Source organism: Homarus americanus, unplaced genomic scaffold (genome assembly GCF_018991925.1).
Source record: "Homarus americanus isolate GMGI-L3 unplaced genomic scaffold, GMGI_Hamer_2.0 scaffold49325, whole genome shotgun sequence".
Taxonomy (NCBI): domain Eukaryota; kingdom Metazoa; phylum Arthropoda; class Malacostraca; order Decapoda; family Nephropidae; genus Homarus; species Homarus americanus.
Window position 1 is genome coordinate 10,242 of NW_024727926.1, and position 14,329 is coordinate 24,570.

Here is a 14,329-nt window from a genome sequence, read left to right on the forward strand (position 1 = left end):
AAACGTAATGTACAGTATTTAATATGAAAAATACAAAAATAGCTATAAAAACAATTTATACACCCGTAATGTACTGGCTGGCATCTCCACTCGTCCCTGCTCCTGCGTCCAAGGTCACCTCACCACTCCTCCCAAATCGCTCCCTCCGCTCTCTCCTCACCCTCTGCTCCGTCACTACTGCCGACAACAAACACAAATGTTTTGTGAATAACTGCACCTCCACTTCCTATGTACAGTACTTGTACTGAACTGTACTGTGCTGTGCATTTTTACTTGTATATGAAGCCTGGGCGAATGAGGTGACCCGCAGCATTGCCACAAAATAGCACGGTGCACCTGTCCTTGGCTGCCTTGAATCCTGGTGCACGGCGTTCTTCTTGGGCGATGAAAGTGCGCTGTGGCGTCTTTTTCCAGAACAAACCTGTTGGAAAAGAAATTACTCGTAGTACACCCTGTACTATTATACATACAGTATACGGTATCAAAATTGGTATAAAAATATTACACCACACTGTATGGTAAATCACTACGGAATAAAAATATAAAAGCTACTGTATAAAACTCAGACGCATTTATCCCATCTTCTCTTACAACACAATACAGTACGTACAGTACAACAGGTATTTGAGCATTTTTAAGGTTAAATGTACAGTAGTAATTTATTGTCTTACCTGTTTCGTCCATATTCCAAACTTGTTCTGGCTTGTAACTCTGCTCCTCGAGTATTGCTTTCAACTCTGCTGGGAAAGTTTTTGCAGCCATGGTGTCTGCTGACGCAGCCTCCCCAGTCATCTTCACATTCTTCAGGCCAAATCGACGCTTGAAATTCTCAAACCACCCCTTGCTGGCTTGGAAAGGTGTCGGAGGTGTCTCGGGTGTGGGGGTAGCAGCACTGGTACTGGGTACGGGTTCCTTAGCTGCAGGCGTGAAGCGTGTGTGTAGAGACTTAGCTTTCTCCCGGATAAGGATAGAGCTTATGGCACCGTGAACCTCTAATGGGGACTACCCGTATCACTTAGGTGGTCAGAGTAACATTTTACCAAATCTGGCTTCGAAGTCCACATGTATTATTGGGCTAATGAAATATATATGGATCCTTGTGTTTCGAAGCCGGATTTGGTAAAACGTTACTCTGACCACCTACGTGATACGGGTAGTCCCCATTAGAGGTTCACGGTGCCATAAGCTCGTTGAACAGGCTTTGTGTGAAATATAACAAAGTCTAGGACTGCTTTTAGTATCCTTGTGGTCCAGCTGTTAGTGTTCCCCGGTCACAGTCATAGGCTTGTGGGCCGTGGGTTCGAATCCTGGCGGGTTGAGGTGTTGATTGTATGTAGAAGTCCCCGTGTATTATTGGGCTAATGAAATATATATATATATATATATATATATATATATATATATATATATATATATATATATATATATATATATATATATATATATATATATATATATATATATATATATATATATATATTCCTCGACTTACAACTGGGTTAGGGACCCAAATCCAGGCATAAGTCGAAAATGCGACAATAATACAGTAGTCTTGATTTACGTGTTTGGTCATTTACGCGGCACCTTGCCAGAACGAAAATTTTAAGTTACGCGGTTCATTCCATCATTTGCGCTGGAAGCGGTGCCTGGAGGGTGCGCATTAGGTCGCTCTTACGTTCTCGCTGACATCATATGAAGTATCGGACTGTGATTGGGCCACACATCCTTACCTCCCTCCGCCGCTGGCTGTGATTGGTCTAATGTAACATGACGTGCCCTGCCACCAGAGGGAAGAAGTCGCTGACCTAACCGGGCCAGTCTCATTGTTCTCAGTCTTTGCGTATACTGTTCTCTCTTGTGCCTGCTATTCCCCTTAAAATGGCTCCACTGGACCCCCACCACCCCCGAGAAACCTTGAACTACCTGGACCAAGCCATGGTTATGTGAAGGAAGTCATCAAGTTGGCAGAGAAAATCAAGCTCATCCTTGACAAAGACATAGTTAAGCATCGGTATGAAGTGTCTAATAACCTTCTGTCAAAATTTATGGAGCCATATGTCCAAATGTATGATGACATCAATGCTAGTCGTCAACGTAGTATTATGGACTTCTTCGCCCGTAACCCACCACAACCACAGCCAGCCCAAGTCAGTGATAGTGACAGTGAGGATATGGACTTTGAGGGGTTTGTCAGGGAGGCCCTGCAAACCTCTGTGAATAGTGAAAGTGATTCACCGGAGGGCAACTAATCTGCCCTCTGCTTCGGAACCAGCCGCCATCCACGTGTGCCGACGCATCTCGTCTACTAATGTAAGTGGGTCCTTATGTTTTCAAGTTTACCACCAATGGTGAGTAGAATTTTTGTTTTAAATTCAGAGGCATTAATTAAAACATATATGAACAGTAATAAGTGTTGCTTTCATATTCTTATGTAGAGTAATGACGATATGTTTTCACATGTGCACACTTACATACGTTGCGCAGTCTCACTTTTTTCTTTGCCATTAATGGTTAGCTACTTATATTGTTCCATTTATTAACATTAAATAACATTACTTAAAACAACCATATTGATATGTTTACATTAATTTTACTACATCTACAACCAGGGTCTTATTTCTTCAGTTTTATATGTAGAACCAGTCAGTCACTGGTTTTGTAAACATTAACGAAAACAATGCCGTCTCGTCTCCTCGTGTGTGTTTTAATATTCTACGTATTATTGATGAATTGTATTGTTCATTTTGCACATATAAACATTAATTCAATCGAAAAGACATTCAGTAATAAACAATAATGAATGTTTTGTACTTAAGAGAAATGACACCGTTTACATGATTGTGCGCGTCTGAACGTTGGCCTTCTGCTGTCTAACTTTTCTTTACCATCAATGGTTACTTCTACTGTACATTCATTCAATAACATTAATTAAAAGAAGTATTTTTTTTTTTGCATTATTTTTACTACAGCTACAACAAATCTTATTTTCTTCAGTTTCAGGTGGAGAACCATGGTCCCGGGTTTAAACACTGATTACAACAATGGCGTCCCATCTCCTCTTGTTTGACTCATATTATTATTCATTTATATTGTATGAGGTGCATTAATAACCATTTATTAAAGACTATATTTTTTATTTTTCATTAATTTTACTTTTGGGGGGGGAAAGGGTAAAATACCACACACCATATATGAAAGGGTCAGACCTTGGAGCCCATCTAATTATTATTGCTTTATTTTAATGGTAATTAATGATTCATTATACGTTGATTCACCTTACACTACAGTATTGGAGGACACATTACCGTCGTTATTCGAGGCTTTACTGAGCTGAACTGAACTGTACTGTACTGAACTGAACTGAACTGAACTGTATTGAACTGAACTGTACTGTACTTTATGTGGTTCAAATGGACTTTTGGCCCTATTGTTTATGACAACCAATTACCTGCTGGTTGGGTCGCAAATAGGAGGGCTTGACAAATACCTATACAGTCTCTCCCTGACTTAGACGGGGTTAGGGACCCAAATCCAGGTCGTAAGTCCGACATAGATAAAAATATATATATAAATAAATAACAAAATAAAAAAAAATTCAATTTAAAAAAAATTTACAATGAAATACAGTACAGTAAAAGTAATAAATAATGAGGAATGGATACAGTACAGTGAAAGTAATAAATAATGAGGAATGGATACAGTGTGACTGAGCACTTAACCTTTAATGTAGTCAGCTGAATGCACATGGGGACCCCATAATTTTCTATTTGCAGGATACATGGAGACTATATTAATTGGATGAAGCAGAGGAGGAGACAGGGCTGGGTGGGTCATCAATGTCGCTTCCTTCAGACAGGTTTATGTACTGTGGAAGGGCCGATGCAAAAACAAAGCCTCCGCAACCAGGGCTCTGCCGTAGCAGCTAGACCAGGGGTTCTCAACCAGGGGGGAATTCCCCCCAGGGGGGGGAATTCAGGTTTTCAGGGGGGGGAAAACTGATTCGGGAGCAAGAGATATGTTCGATGAGAAATCAATCACAGAATTTTGGCCCTTGATGTGTGATTCCTACCCAAAAGTGGCAGAAAGAGCTATCCGTGCATTGCTTCCGTTTGTGTCGACATATCTTTGTGAGTCAGGCTTTTAAACTCTGTTGCAAATAAAATGAAGCAACGTAGTAGATTAGAGGTAGAAAATGACCTGCGTTGTGCCCTTTCAAGTACTCCTCCGCGTATCCCAGAATTGGCGAAGAAAAAACAATCACAGGTTTCTCATTGACTGTAATCTTCATCTGAATAAAATTAATTACAAATTTAGAATATCCTGGTATTCTATTGAACTTTTTGTTTATTGCATTATGCTTCAGTTTGATCTGTTAAGTAATTCATTATAAATATAAAAAAAACTATTTTACTTTTATTCAAGTTTTATAAATCCATCAACATTTTCAATTGGCATTTAATTTGTAAAACTCCACTATAAAAATAATCCATGTAAAATTGTAAATGTATATGTACTAATATGGAAAAATAAAGGATTTTCAGTATTATATGCATATTATTTGGAATGCACTTTTTGAGGCAGACAATCTTGGAAAGGAGGGGGGAATGACATTCTGACATATGGTGAAAGGGGTGCATGGGGCAAACAAGGTTGAGAACCACTGAGCTAGACGGTGTTTTTCGAATCGTTTTCAGTTAAAAAAATGTTACATTACAAGTGAATTAGAATAGAATATTATTGTAATACAACAGTTTTTAACTGAAAACCATTCAATAAGCGATTACGGTAACATCTTTTGAACGAAAGAAAGCGAAAGTCATTGTTTTCGTCACGATTTTATCCCACTTTCCGCTGTAATACGTACATCATTTAAGCAAAAATATTACATTTCCATATTCTCAGAAATAAATAGTAGTTTTGCTGAAACGTGATGTATTTCAATGTAAATTAGGATAAACTACATGACAAAAACAAAAGACTTTACCTAACCTTCCGATGTTCAAGAGATGTTACTTGTTTTATTAATAGTTTTCAGTTAAAATACTGTTATATTAGTGATATTCTATTCATACTGTGGTTGGTATAATACATTCACGGAAATGTAATATTTTTTGCTGAAATGACGTACGTATTACAGTGGAAAGTGGGATAAAATCGTGACGAAAACAATGACTTTCGCTTTCTTTCGTTCAAAAGATGTTACCGTAATCGCTTTTCGAATGGTTTTCAGTCAAAAAACTGTTGTATAATAACATTCCCTTCTAATTGACTTGAATAAATACTTGAATGGAAATACTGTATACAATATATATGTTGAAACTACCTGCTTTTCAGTGTAAAGTGTTGTAATAATAAATGGTAAACAATTTGCCTTCAGCACTCGGTGTTTCAGGCATGGCAAGCCTCAGTTTAAAGGACGTAAAGTGTTTTTACTGAAGGTTTTGTTGTTCCATTACCCTCAAAAACTTGGGTCGACCTATAAATGAGGAATATCATAAATAAACGATTTCTTGGTCAAAAAATCAGGGTCGACCTATAAACGAAGGGGGGTTATAGACGAGTATATACGGTAGAGGTCCAATTTAGACTGCACAGTTTGCTTTTTCTTTTCCTTATAAATCTCCCTGTAGCACGCAAGTGACTCTTGGACCATTCTGGCAACTTTGGCATAATGCTCATAATTTTGATCCATGCCATCAAACATTTGCATTCCTTTATTAATTGTAGCAAATGCCTCTGCCATTTGTTTCACTGAAAACTTTTGGGGAGGTGCAGGTTCTTCTACATTTTGTCTCTCTTCTTCCTCTACAATTTTCTGTGCATTTAGCTCAATAAGATCCTCGTTACTGAGCTCTTCTGCTACACTTTCAACCAACTGTTCAACATCTTCATTATCAATTTCTAACTCCAGCTGTTTACCTAACTCCAGTATCTTGTTACTAATATCCGAAATAACTTCATTTCATTAAATCCTTTAAAACCGTTCACATATCTTTTCAAGATTTTCTTCCATATTCCATTCATGTAATGTTTTGTAACCTGATCCCATGCTGCACTAATGTTCTTTATACATGACAAAACGTTGTACTCCTTCCAAAACTCTCTGAGCGTTTTCTCACCTTCAGTAGCAGCAACAGCCTGAGCGAAGGTCGTGCTTAAATAATACGCTTTAAAGGCAGCAATAGCACCTTGATCCATGGGTTGGATGATAGAGGTAGTGTTAGGTGGAATGTAGACTACCTTAACATCAGGGTGCATGTCATCCAGGTGTGGTGGGTGTCCCGGAGCATTATCCAAAATCAGCAAAATCTTGAACGGAATCCGTTGTTGCAGACAATACTCCTTGGCTCGTGGAATGAAACAATTCATGAACAAATCCTCAAACAGTGCTAAGGTCATCCAGGCTTTCTTATTACTGTGATAAAACACTGGCAGTGTGTGTGCTTTCTGGCATGTTTAAAAGCCCTGGGGTTCTTTGAATGATAGATCATGAAGGGCTTTAGCTTGAAACCAGCAACATTCCCCCCCAACAGAAGTGTAATTCTGTCCTTGAATGCCTTGAATCCTGGCATTGTTTTCGCCTCTTTGTTGATGTATGTCCGCTCAGGCATGCGCTTCCACAATAATCCAGTCTCATCCACTTTGAATATTAGCTCAGGCAAATAATTCCCTTCCACAATCACTTCATCTAACTCCTCCTAAAAAAGCTTCGGCAGCACCAACATCGGCACTAGCTGTCTCTCCACTCCACCTTAACATTGTGTAGACTGTAGCGTTTTTTAAATCTATCAAACCACCCATGACTTCCTGTTAAGGTTTGATCACATTCATCTCCTGCCTGCTCCTTCAGGCTTTGGAACAGGCTTCTTGCTTTAGCCTGTATGGTTAGAAGGTTTAAGGGTACTCGCTTCTGTATCTGGTCTTCTATCCATATCACCAATAATTTTTCCATATCGTGAATAGGACCATGTCTTTTCTTTGAAATTACAGTTCCCTTTATTGGTGTTGTTCCTTTCACTACATCACGAATACGTTCCTTGTCCTTCAGAATAGTGGATATAGTCGAGAGTGAGAAACCTAGGTCACGTGAGATTGTTGCTACAGTCTTTCCATTCTCATGCTGAGTTATTATCTTCATTTTCATCTCAAAAGTAATTGCCTCTCTCCTTTTCTTTGGAGCACCACCAGCACTCTCATTTTTACGCTTTCCAGTCATTATAAAGTCAATTATATACTATAATAACGAAAGTTCACAGCACGATCTGTATAGGATACGATAGCCAAACACCAACTAAGCGCTCCACTGAGTGAGTGTACCCACGCGACGACCCAGCCGCACCACGCTCTCGCCCGGGACAGAAACGTTTCGGTATAGAAAATGCGTGCTTCGTTTGAAAATATTTGTGGTCACGACTGCCGCGGTCGTATGTCCCGACGGTCGTAAGGTCTGAGCAGGTCGTAAGTACCGATGGACGTAAGTCCATGCAGTCGTAAGTACCGATGGACGTAAGTCCATGCAGTCGTAAGTCGGGACTACCTGTATATTGATATAAGATAAATTGGGCTTCAGCAGTACTTAGCTGTGTGGGTTGTTGAATTATATTGCTTAGCAACTGATCACTGTGTAGCATCTGAATTTCCATTCATGAATATTAGACTGACTTTCTTCTAGTGTTAATTTATTTATAATTTTTATTGATATGTTATGATTTCTTCACCTGAAAAAGAAGAAAAGGTGAAGAACATTAATTTTTCTATGGTGTGACCTATGAGACACTTATTTTATACATCAGTACTTCCAGAGCAGGAAAGTAGATAAAACATGCCAATTTACTAGCCTTGGCAAGCAAAACATCCAGCAAGTGGGATAAGATATAGTACAAATAGATTGGATTGCTGTTTGTTTTTGTGACAAGTTTATGGACACTGTAACCCAACGTGTCATACAGGGTAACGGTGACCACTGATCTCCCATAAGTTTTCGCAAGACAAAAATAACTCCCATTTTCTCTTCAATATAACCTGTCATGACACACACACACAAACTTACAGTACTTTAAGCACCACTAGTGAGAAGAGTGAAGCTGTGAAGGTGTAACTAATGATTACTTTAGTTCATGACTGTGCACTCTGGAGAGAAAAAGTGTTTAGGGATCCTTTGGACCCTCTACAAATTGATGACCACTTACTGCTATGAAGGGATATACTTTGGCTAGATACGTATGTGTAAATAGCTTTGAGGATTTTTACAATTGTTTTTTTTTTTTTTTTTTTTTTTAAGAGTTTAGTTGATGACATTGCTAACTCAAGACAATCAATTGTATCAAGAATTATAAGTGCATTTGCTCCAAAATAACACTAATACAGTGGGGTATGCTATAACGAATCTAATTGGTTCTAGAACCTCGTTCGTTATAGCATTTGTTCGTTATAGGATTAATCCGTTCCAGGCCCCCAAATACAACCACTTAACACTGAAAAAATTCTGTGGAATATGTAAAAAATACGGTACTTTATCTTACCTTAGTGTTGTTCAGCATGCAGGACAGGAGGCAGAGGGGGAGGGGGGAGGAGAGAATTATGGAGAAGAGGTGGAAGGAGAGGAGTCATCCTTCCTAGCCTTCTTTGGTGACTGTCTTACAGGCACTTTGTCTGTAGGTTCTTTTGTTACCTTTTTAAAGAAGGAATCCAGGGTTGGCTGCTTCAACCTTGATTTCTGGACCTTCCAAAAGCAGTTCATAACATTGTCATTAAACACACTGATGGCCTTTTGCACAGAACCAACATCAGGATGATAATCCTCAGCAAGTTTGGACAGTTTGCTCCAGCAAAAGAACGCATCCTTGAGATCTTTGGCTGGAATGATGTGGCTTTCCTCCTTGTCCTCATCCTCTCCTGACTCCTCAGAAGTTAAGCTCCGCTTCAGTGTCTCATTTTGTTTTTTGTGAAGCTCAAGCAGCTCCTCAGTGGACAGTTCCTTACTGTGCTCTTCCACCAACTCCTCAACATCATCCATTTCCAAGCCCATGGAATTGCCCAGAGACACAATTTCATGAACAACAGCCTCTTCTTCTAACTCTTCGAAGCCTTCAAAGTCTCTTTGAAGCACACATTCAGGCCACAATGGCCTCCAAGCAGCACAAAGACACCTCACAGTAACCTCTTTCCAGGCTGAGGTAATTAAAAAAACAGCGTCTGCTATATTGAAGTGACTCTTCCAGAATTCCTTCAAACTAACATCACTGGAAGAAGTGGATGCAAAACATTTTCTAAACAGTGCCTTTGTGTACAGCTTCTTAAAGTTAGAAATTACCTGTTGATCCATGGGCTGGATGAGAGGTGTTGTGTTGGGTGGCAAGAAGTGCACAGTGATGAAGTTGAACTCCTCTGGCAATTCAACCATCAAATTAGGAGGGTGGGTTGGTGCATTGTCCATCACCAACAAAGTTTTCAGTGGAAGATTATTCTCCCTGAGGTATTCCCGAACACTGGGTCCAAACACCTCAATCACCCACTCGGAGAACAAACTCCTGGTCACCCATGCCTTTGGGTTTGACCGCCACATAACACCAAGGCGGGTCTTCCTAATGTTTTTGAAAGCTCTGGGGTTTTCTGCATGGTACACAAGGAGTGGCTTTATTTTGCAGTCACCAGAAGCATTAGCACAAAGAAGGAGGGTAAGCCTGTCTTTCACTGCCTTATGGCCAGGGACAGAAGTTTCCTCCTTGGTAATGTTGTACGGCGAGGCATTTTTTTCCAAAAAAGTCCAGTTTCATCACAGTTGAATACCTGCTGAAAAACAAAGCCTCCCTCTTTAATCACATTCAAAAAATTGTCATGGTGTTCCTTAGCTGCTTCCTTATCTGCACTAGCAGCATCACCATGTCTCACAACACTATGTAATTTATTTCTCCTTCTGAAACCAGTAAACCACCCCTTGGTACCTCTAAACACTGGCACATCACTATCACTTGCACTGGGAGTCTTGACTTTAAGGTCCTCAAACAATTGTCTGGCCTTCTCACAAATTATAGCTTCACTAATGCTATCACCTGCCATTTCTTTCTCCTTTATCCACACTAAGAGTAAATTTTCCGTCTCCTCAATCACATTACACCTTGCTTTGCTAAGTCTAGAGATTCCCTTAGCCACTTGCACAGTTTTCAACTCCTCTTTATTCTTTAAAATCGTACATATACTGTAGTCGATTTAGCCATCCCATACTCATCACTAAGTTTCGCAATGCTTGTTGCATCCTCACGTTTCTTTATGATTTCTTTCTTAGTTTCAAGAGTTATGAGCTTTCTCACTCGCTTTGGGCGATTCATTGTTACAATTGTACACTTGTATAACAAAATATTTATACAAATAACTCTTATTTCCACATCAAAAGACGAAATTTCAACAATAACAGTGGTGCACTGGCTACACAATGAGACAAAGATAGCGCCTGACGCTCTTGTTGTGGGTCGCGGTCCAACAATATTCATGCGCCAGGCGAAATAGTCCCGTATTCATCCGCGTTCGTTGTAGGAGTTGCGTTCGTTATAGCATTCTCAATTTTATAGGTAAAACCGTTCGTTATGGGAATATTTGTAGTAGGATCCGTTCGTTATAGCATACCCCACTGTACTGTAATATAATGATCATATTACAGTATTATTATTGTTGTTACATTATTATTATTACTTCATTAATTTTATTATTAACAAAAATCTCATCAGAGAAATTCATCTGCCTTTTCTTTTAAACTATTGTCCTTCCATTGTTCTTGTGACTTTGTGTCGTCTGCTGGTATTGGTAAATTAGTGATTGGTTAATATATATTCCTTTATATTGTTTATTCAGCACACAGTAATTGGTCTAATGAGGAAACAAAACCAATACACCCGAACTCCATATAGTGGTAGCTTACTGAACTAAACTTACTTGCAGTTGCCATATAAACCTTTAGTGAATCGCCTATTGCCAATATCATACGGTCACCGTAGCCTTTCGAGATACAGTATAGGGAGAGATACGATCAAAGTTATGGTCAGTTTAGTGAATCTGGGGCATAGTCTTTGAGACAGCCACCATATCATTGGCTATTGACAATCTCTATGATTTTAAAAGTACAGTAAGCTGGTTTTACAAGCAACACATTTAAGGTTAGAGGTAATAAGTTGAAGAGTAGATAAGTTAGAAAGAATGCATACCATAACTTATTATATATGTAGTTTCTGTTTGGTTTAGAAATATGCTTGTGTATTACAGTGGTGATAAAGAGAGCACGGGCACTACTGTTTCAATTTCAACCAAGACTCAACCCCAGAATCATGAAGCATTTTATAGTCGAGTAGACTCCTTCCGTCCAGGACTTTGGAATGTGTTGGAAGTGAGCCCTCTGGAATGTGCCAGGTGGGGTTGGCACTTGCTGGAGAAGGATGTCCTGCAGTGTGTTACATGCCAGGAAGTGGTTTGTGCCATCCTTCCTGATCCTGCTGACAGAGAAGCATGTTAGTTATCTTTTATTCTTTACAAGGTGTTATACTGTGTTGTATATTTGTAAGATTTATCCAGTATTTAAACTGATGCTGTCTTATCTTTAGGCTGAAACTTTCTTTGTGTATTCCAGATTGCAAATTTTTAAATCTGCTTAAGCACCGCCTTAGAGAGAGCCACAAAGAAGCTTGTGGGTGGCGTCATAATCCGAGCCCAGAAGAGTTGATGCAGACACCATGTGCTGATACTATTGAAGAGCTACGCAACATGGCTAACTCTGCCAGTACACTGTCTGCCCTCAACTCGGCGCTCCCTCATATTGATAACACCACATTAATGAACACACTGGTAAGGGAGTATCACTGGTTTATGTTGCTGAATATATTTCATGAAGAGTGATTCAGGTTTAAGCCAGCACACACATTAATAGCACTACTAAACCATTGTCTTAATTTATTTTAATTAATATGTACTGTATATATACAGCATATATATATACAGGGAAGCCTAAGATAACAACGGTTCAACCAAAAACTTTTCATATTTGAAACCCTAGATAATTTAGGACTCAATTCAGTTTACAGTATTACCCCGCCTAACGCGGTTTTACTTAACGCGTTTTATCATATACGTGGTGCCTCGCCAGAGCTGAACTTTCACTTAACACGGATTTTTTCCACATATACGCGGTGAGTGTCCGGCTCGAGACGCTATTTTTAGATTTGCCCCACCCTGCCTGACTGCCTGTTTTAGCTCATAAAATTCATACAAATTACCCGGCCAGAATATAATTTACATTGCTGGAATTCTTATAATTTGGTGATCATTTTGAATATAAACATCATATATTTTGCATTAGACATACAAATTTTAGATAAAATTTTTCTCAGAGTAACTATGTTATCTTTTGTGCAAAATATATGACATTTATATTCAAAATATTCCTGGTCTTACAAGGAATCCAGCAATGTCAATTATATTATCCTAACTTTAGTTTGAGGTATTATTTATTAAAATTTAGTGGTTATCCCACACATCTCCTTGGGACGGTTGGTGGGGGGTGGGGGGGAGGGAGGGACCGACCGACCATCTGTTACCCCGTGAAGAATTATTTTTTTTTTTATTAACTGAAGATATTTGTTTTAGCTCATAAAATTCATACAAATTACCCGGTCTGAATATAATTTACATTGCTGGAATTCTTATAATTTGATGATCATTTTGAATATAAACATCATATTTTTGCATTAGACATACAAATTTTAGATAAAATTTTTTCTCAAATTAACTATGTTATCTTTTGTGCAAAATATATGACATTTATATTCAAAATATTCCTGGTCTTACAAGGAATCCAGCAATGTCAATTATATTATCCTAACTTTAATCTGAGGTATTATTTAATACTAAATGTTAAAAACCCTGGAAGGGAGGATTGGTGGGGGGTGGGGGGGAGGGTTGGGACTGACCGCGCGGTTGGAAGAGGGGGGGAGGCAAGGTGGGGTACTTTGATTGACAGATAGTGTTGTGAAGATTATTTTTTTTTTTATTAACTGAAGATATTTGTTTTAGCTCATAAAATTCATACAAATTACCCGGTCAGAATATAATTTACATTGCTGGAATTCTTATAATTTGGTGATCATTTTGAATATAAACATCATATATTTTGCATTAAACATACAAATTTTAGATAAAAATTTTTCTCTAGGTAACTATGTTATCTTTTGTGCAAAATATGTGACATTTATATTCAAAATATTCCTGGTCTTACAAGGAATCCAGCAATGTCAATTGTATCATCCTAACTTTAGTTTGAGGTATTATTTATTAAAATTTAGTGGTTTTCCCCCAAAAATTTCTCTGAGAGGGAAGAGCCGGCAGTGTAGTGTGAGAGGGGGAGGGAGTTGAGTCCATTATTTGAATGGACATTAACTTGGCGACTGTATTTCTCTATTTCTCTAAAGTATTAATTGTGTGCATGTACCATCATAAAATTAAGATGTTATTTTTACTACAACATAGGTATGTGCCTTCAAAAAGTGGAGTTTGGGGGTCGGGCCGGTTTCTATTGGAATTAATCCCATATGTTCTGTTGTTCACTTAACGCGGATTTCACTTAACGCGGGACCCTCTGGGTTCAATTGACCGCGTTAAGTGGGGTACAACTGTACATCCTTATTTCATTCGTATTTGAAACCCTAGATAATTTAGGATCCCATTCAGTTTACATCCTTATTTCTTTTGTTTTTACGACCAAAATATAATAAAAATAAAATAAAATTACATTTTCATATAAATAATAACTAAATCTGGATATATATTATAAAAAAAGAAATTTACTGTAAAAAATGAAGAACGCCGTGCACAAAGAAGCTCTCTTTCTAATGAGTGGTAAACAACACTCTGAGCTTGGCGGGCCTTTTGTTTTCATGCATCTGGAACAGGAACTGGAGAAAAACTTTCTCAGGTTTCTTACAGCATTTTTGCATCCCTATTCAACATGAGCAAGAAAGCAAGTGATGGTAGTGTTGTTTCAAAAGCTAATAGAAAGTGTATAAGCTTAGCAGAGAAACTAGATGTGTTAAAATATGAAAAAGGTGAGAGGTCTGTGGATATTATATGGAGCAAGTAATGAACATATTTTCTGAAGTGGGTCCATTAAAAGAACAAAGCCTTAAAATTTAATAAATGCAAATTACCTCTACATAAAGATGTATAATGAGAAAAGAAAGCAGCTGTGCAAGGTTCTTTCGAGAGGTTTATTATTCGAAGGCCTAAACCATCAACTTCAGCTACACCATCAAATTCAGCATCATAAGTAGCTTCAACATCAACTTAGATT

General features: G+C 38.4%; 2 protein-coding genes across 2 annotated transcripts; one reads left to right on the plus strand and one right to left on the minus strand.

Annotated features, from left to right (window-relative positions):
- Positions 1–273: 273 nt before the first annotated feature.
- Positions 274–997, minus strand: LOC121865962 (tigger transposable element-derived protein 1-like; the record flags this gene model as incomplete). Its single annotated transcript, XM_042365529.1, has 2 exons — positions 672–997; positions 274–421 (listed from the first exon to the last, which is right to left on the minus strand). Coding segments are annotated over exons 1-2 (269 nt in total), but the record flags the coding sequence as incomplete, so codon positions are not given.
- Positions 998–2,070: 1,073 nt separating this feature from the next.
- Positions 2,071–11,898, plus strand: LOC121865964 (nuclear-interacting partner of ALK-like). Its single transcript, XM_042365530.1, has 4 exons — positions 2,071–2,094; positions 2,273–2,310; positions 11,257–11,498; positions 11,618–11,898. The coding sequence occupies exons 1-4, from the start codon at positions 2,071–2,073 to the stop codon at positions 11,881–11,883; spliced, it is 570 nt and encodes a 189-aa protein (XP_042221464.1). The 3' UTR covers positions 11,884–11,898.
- Positions 11,899–14,329: the final 2,431 nt, after the last annotated feature.

Excerpts from the sequence above, each read along its gene's own strand:
- LOC121865964 (XM_042365530.1), top strand. The coding sequence starts at position 2,071 with ATGACATCAATGCTAGTCGTCAAC. Across the intron at positions 2,095-2,272 it reads CATCAATGCTAGTCGTCAAC|CCGCCATCCACGTGTGCCGA; the intron begins GTAGTATTATGG and ends CTTCGGAACCAG. Across the intron at positions 11,499-11,617 it reads TCCTGCTGACAGAGAAGCAT|ATTGCAAATTTTTAAATCTG; the intron begins GTTAGTTATCTT and ends TGTGTATTCCAG.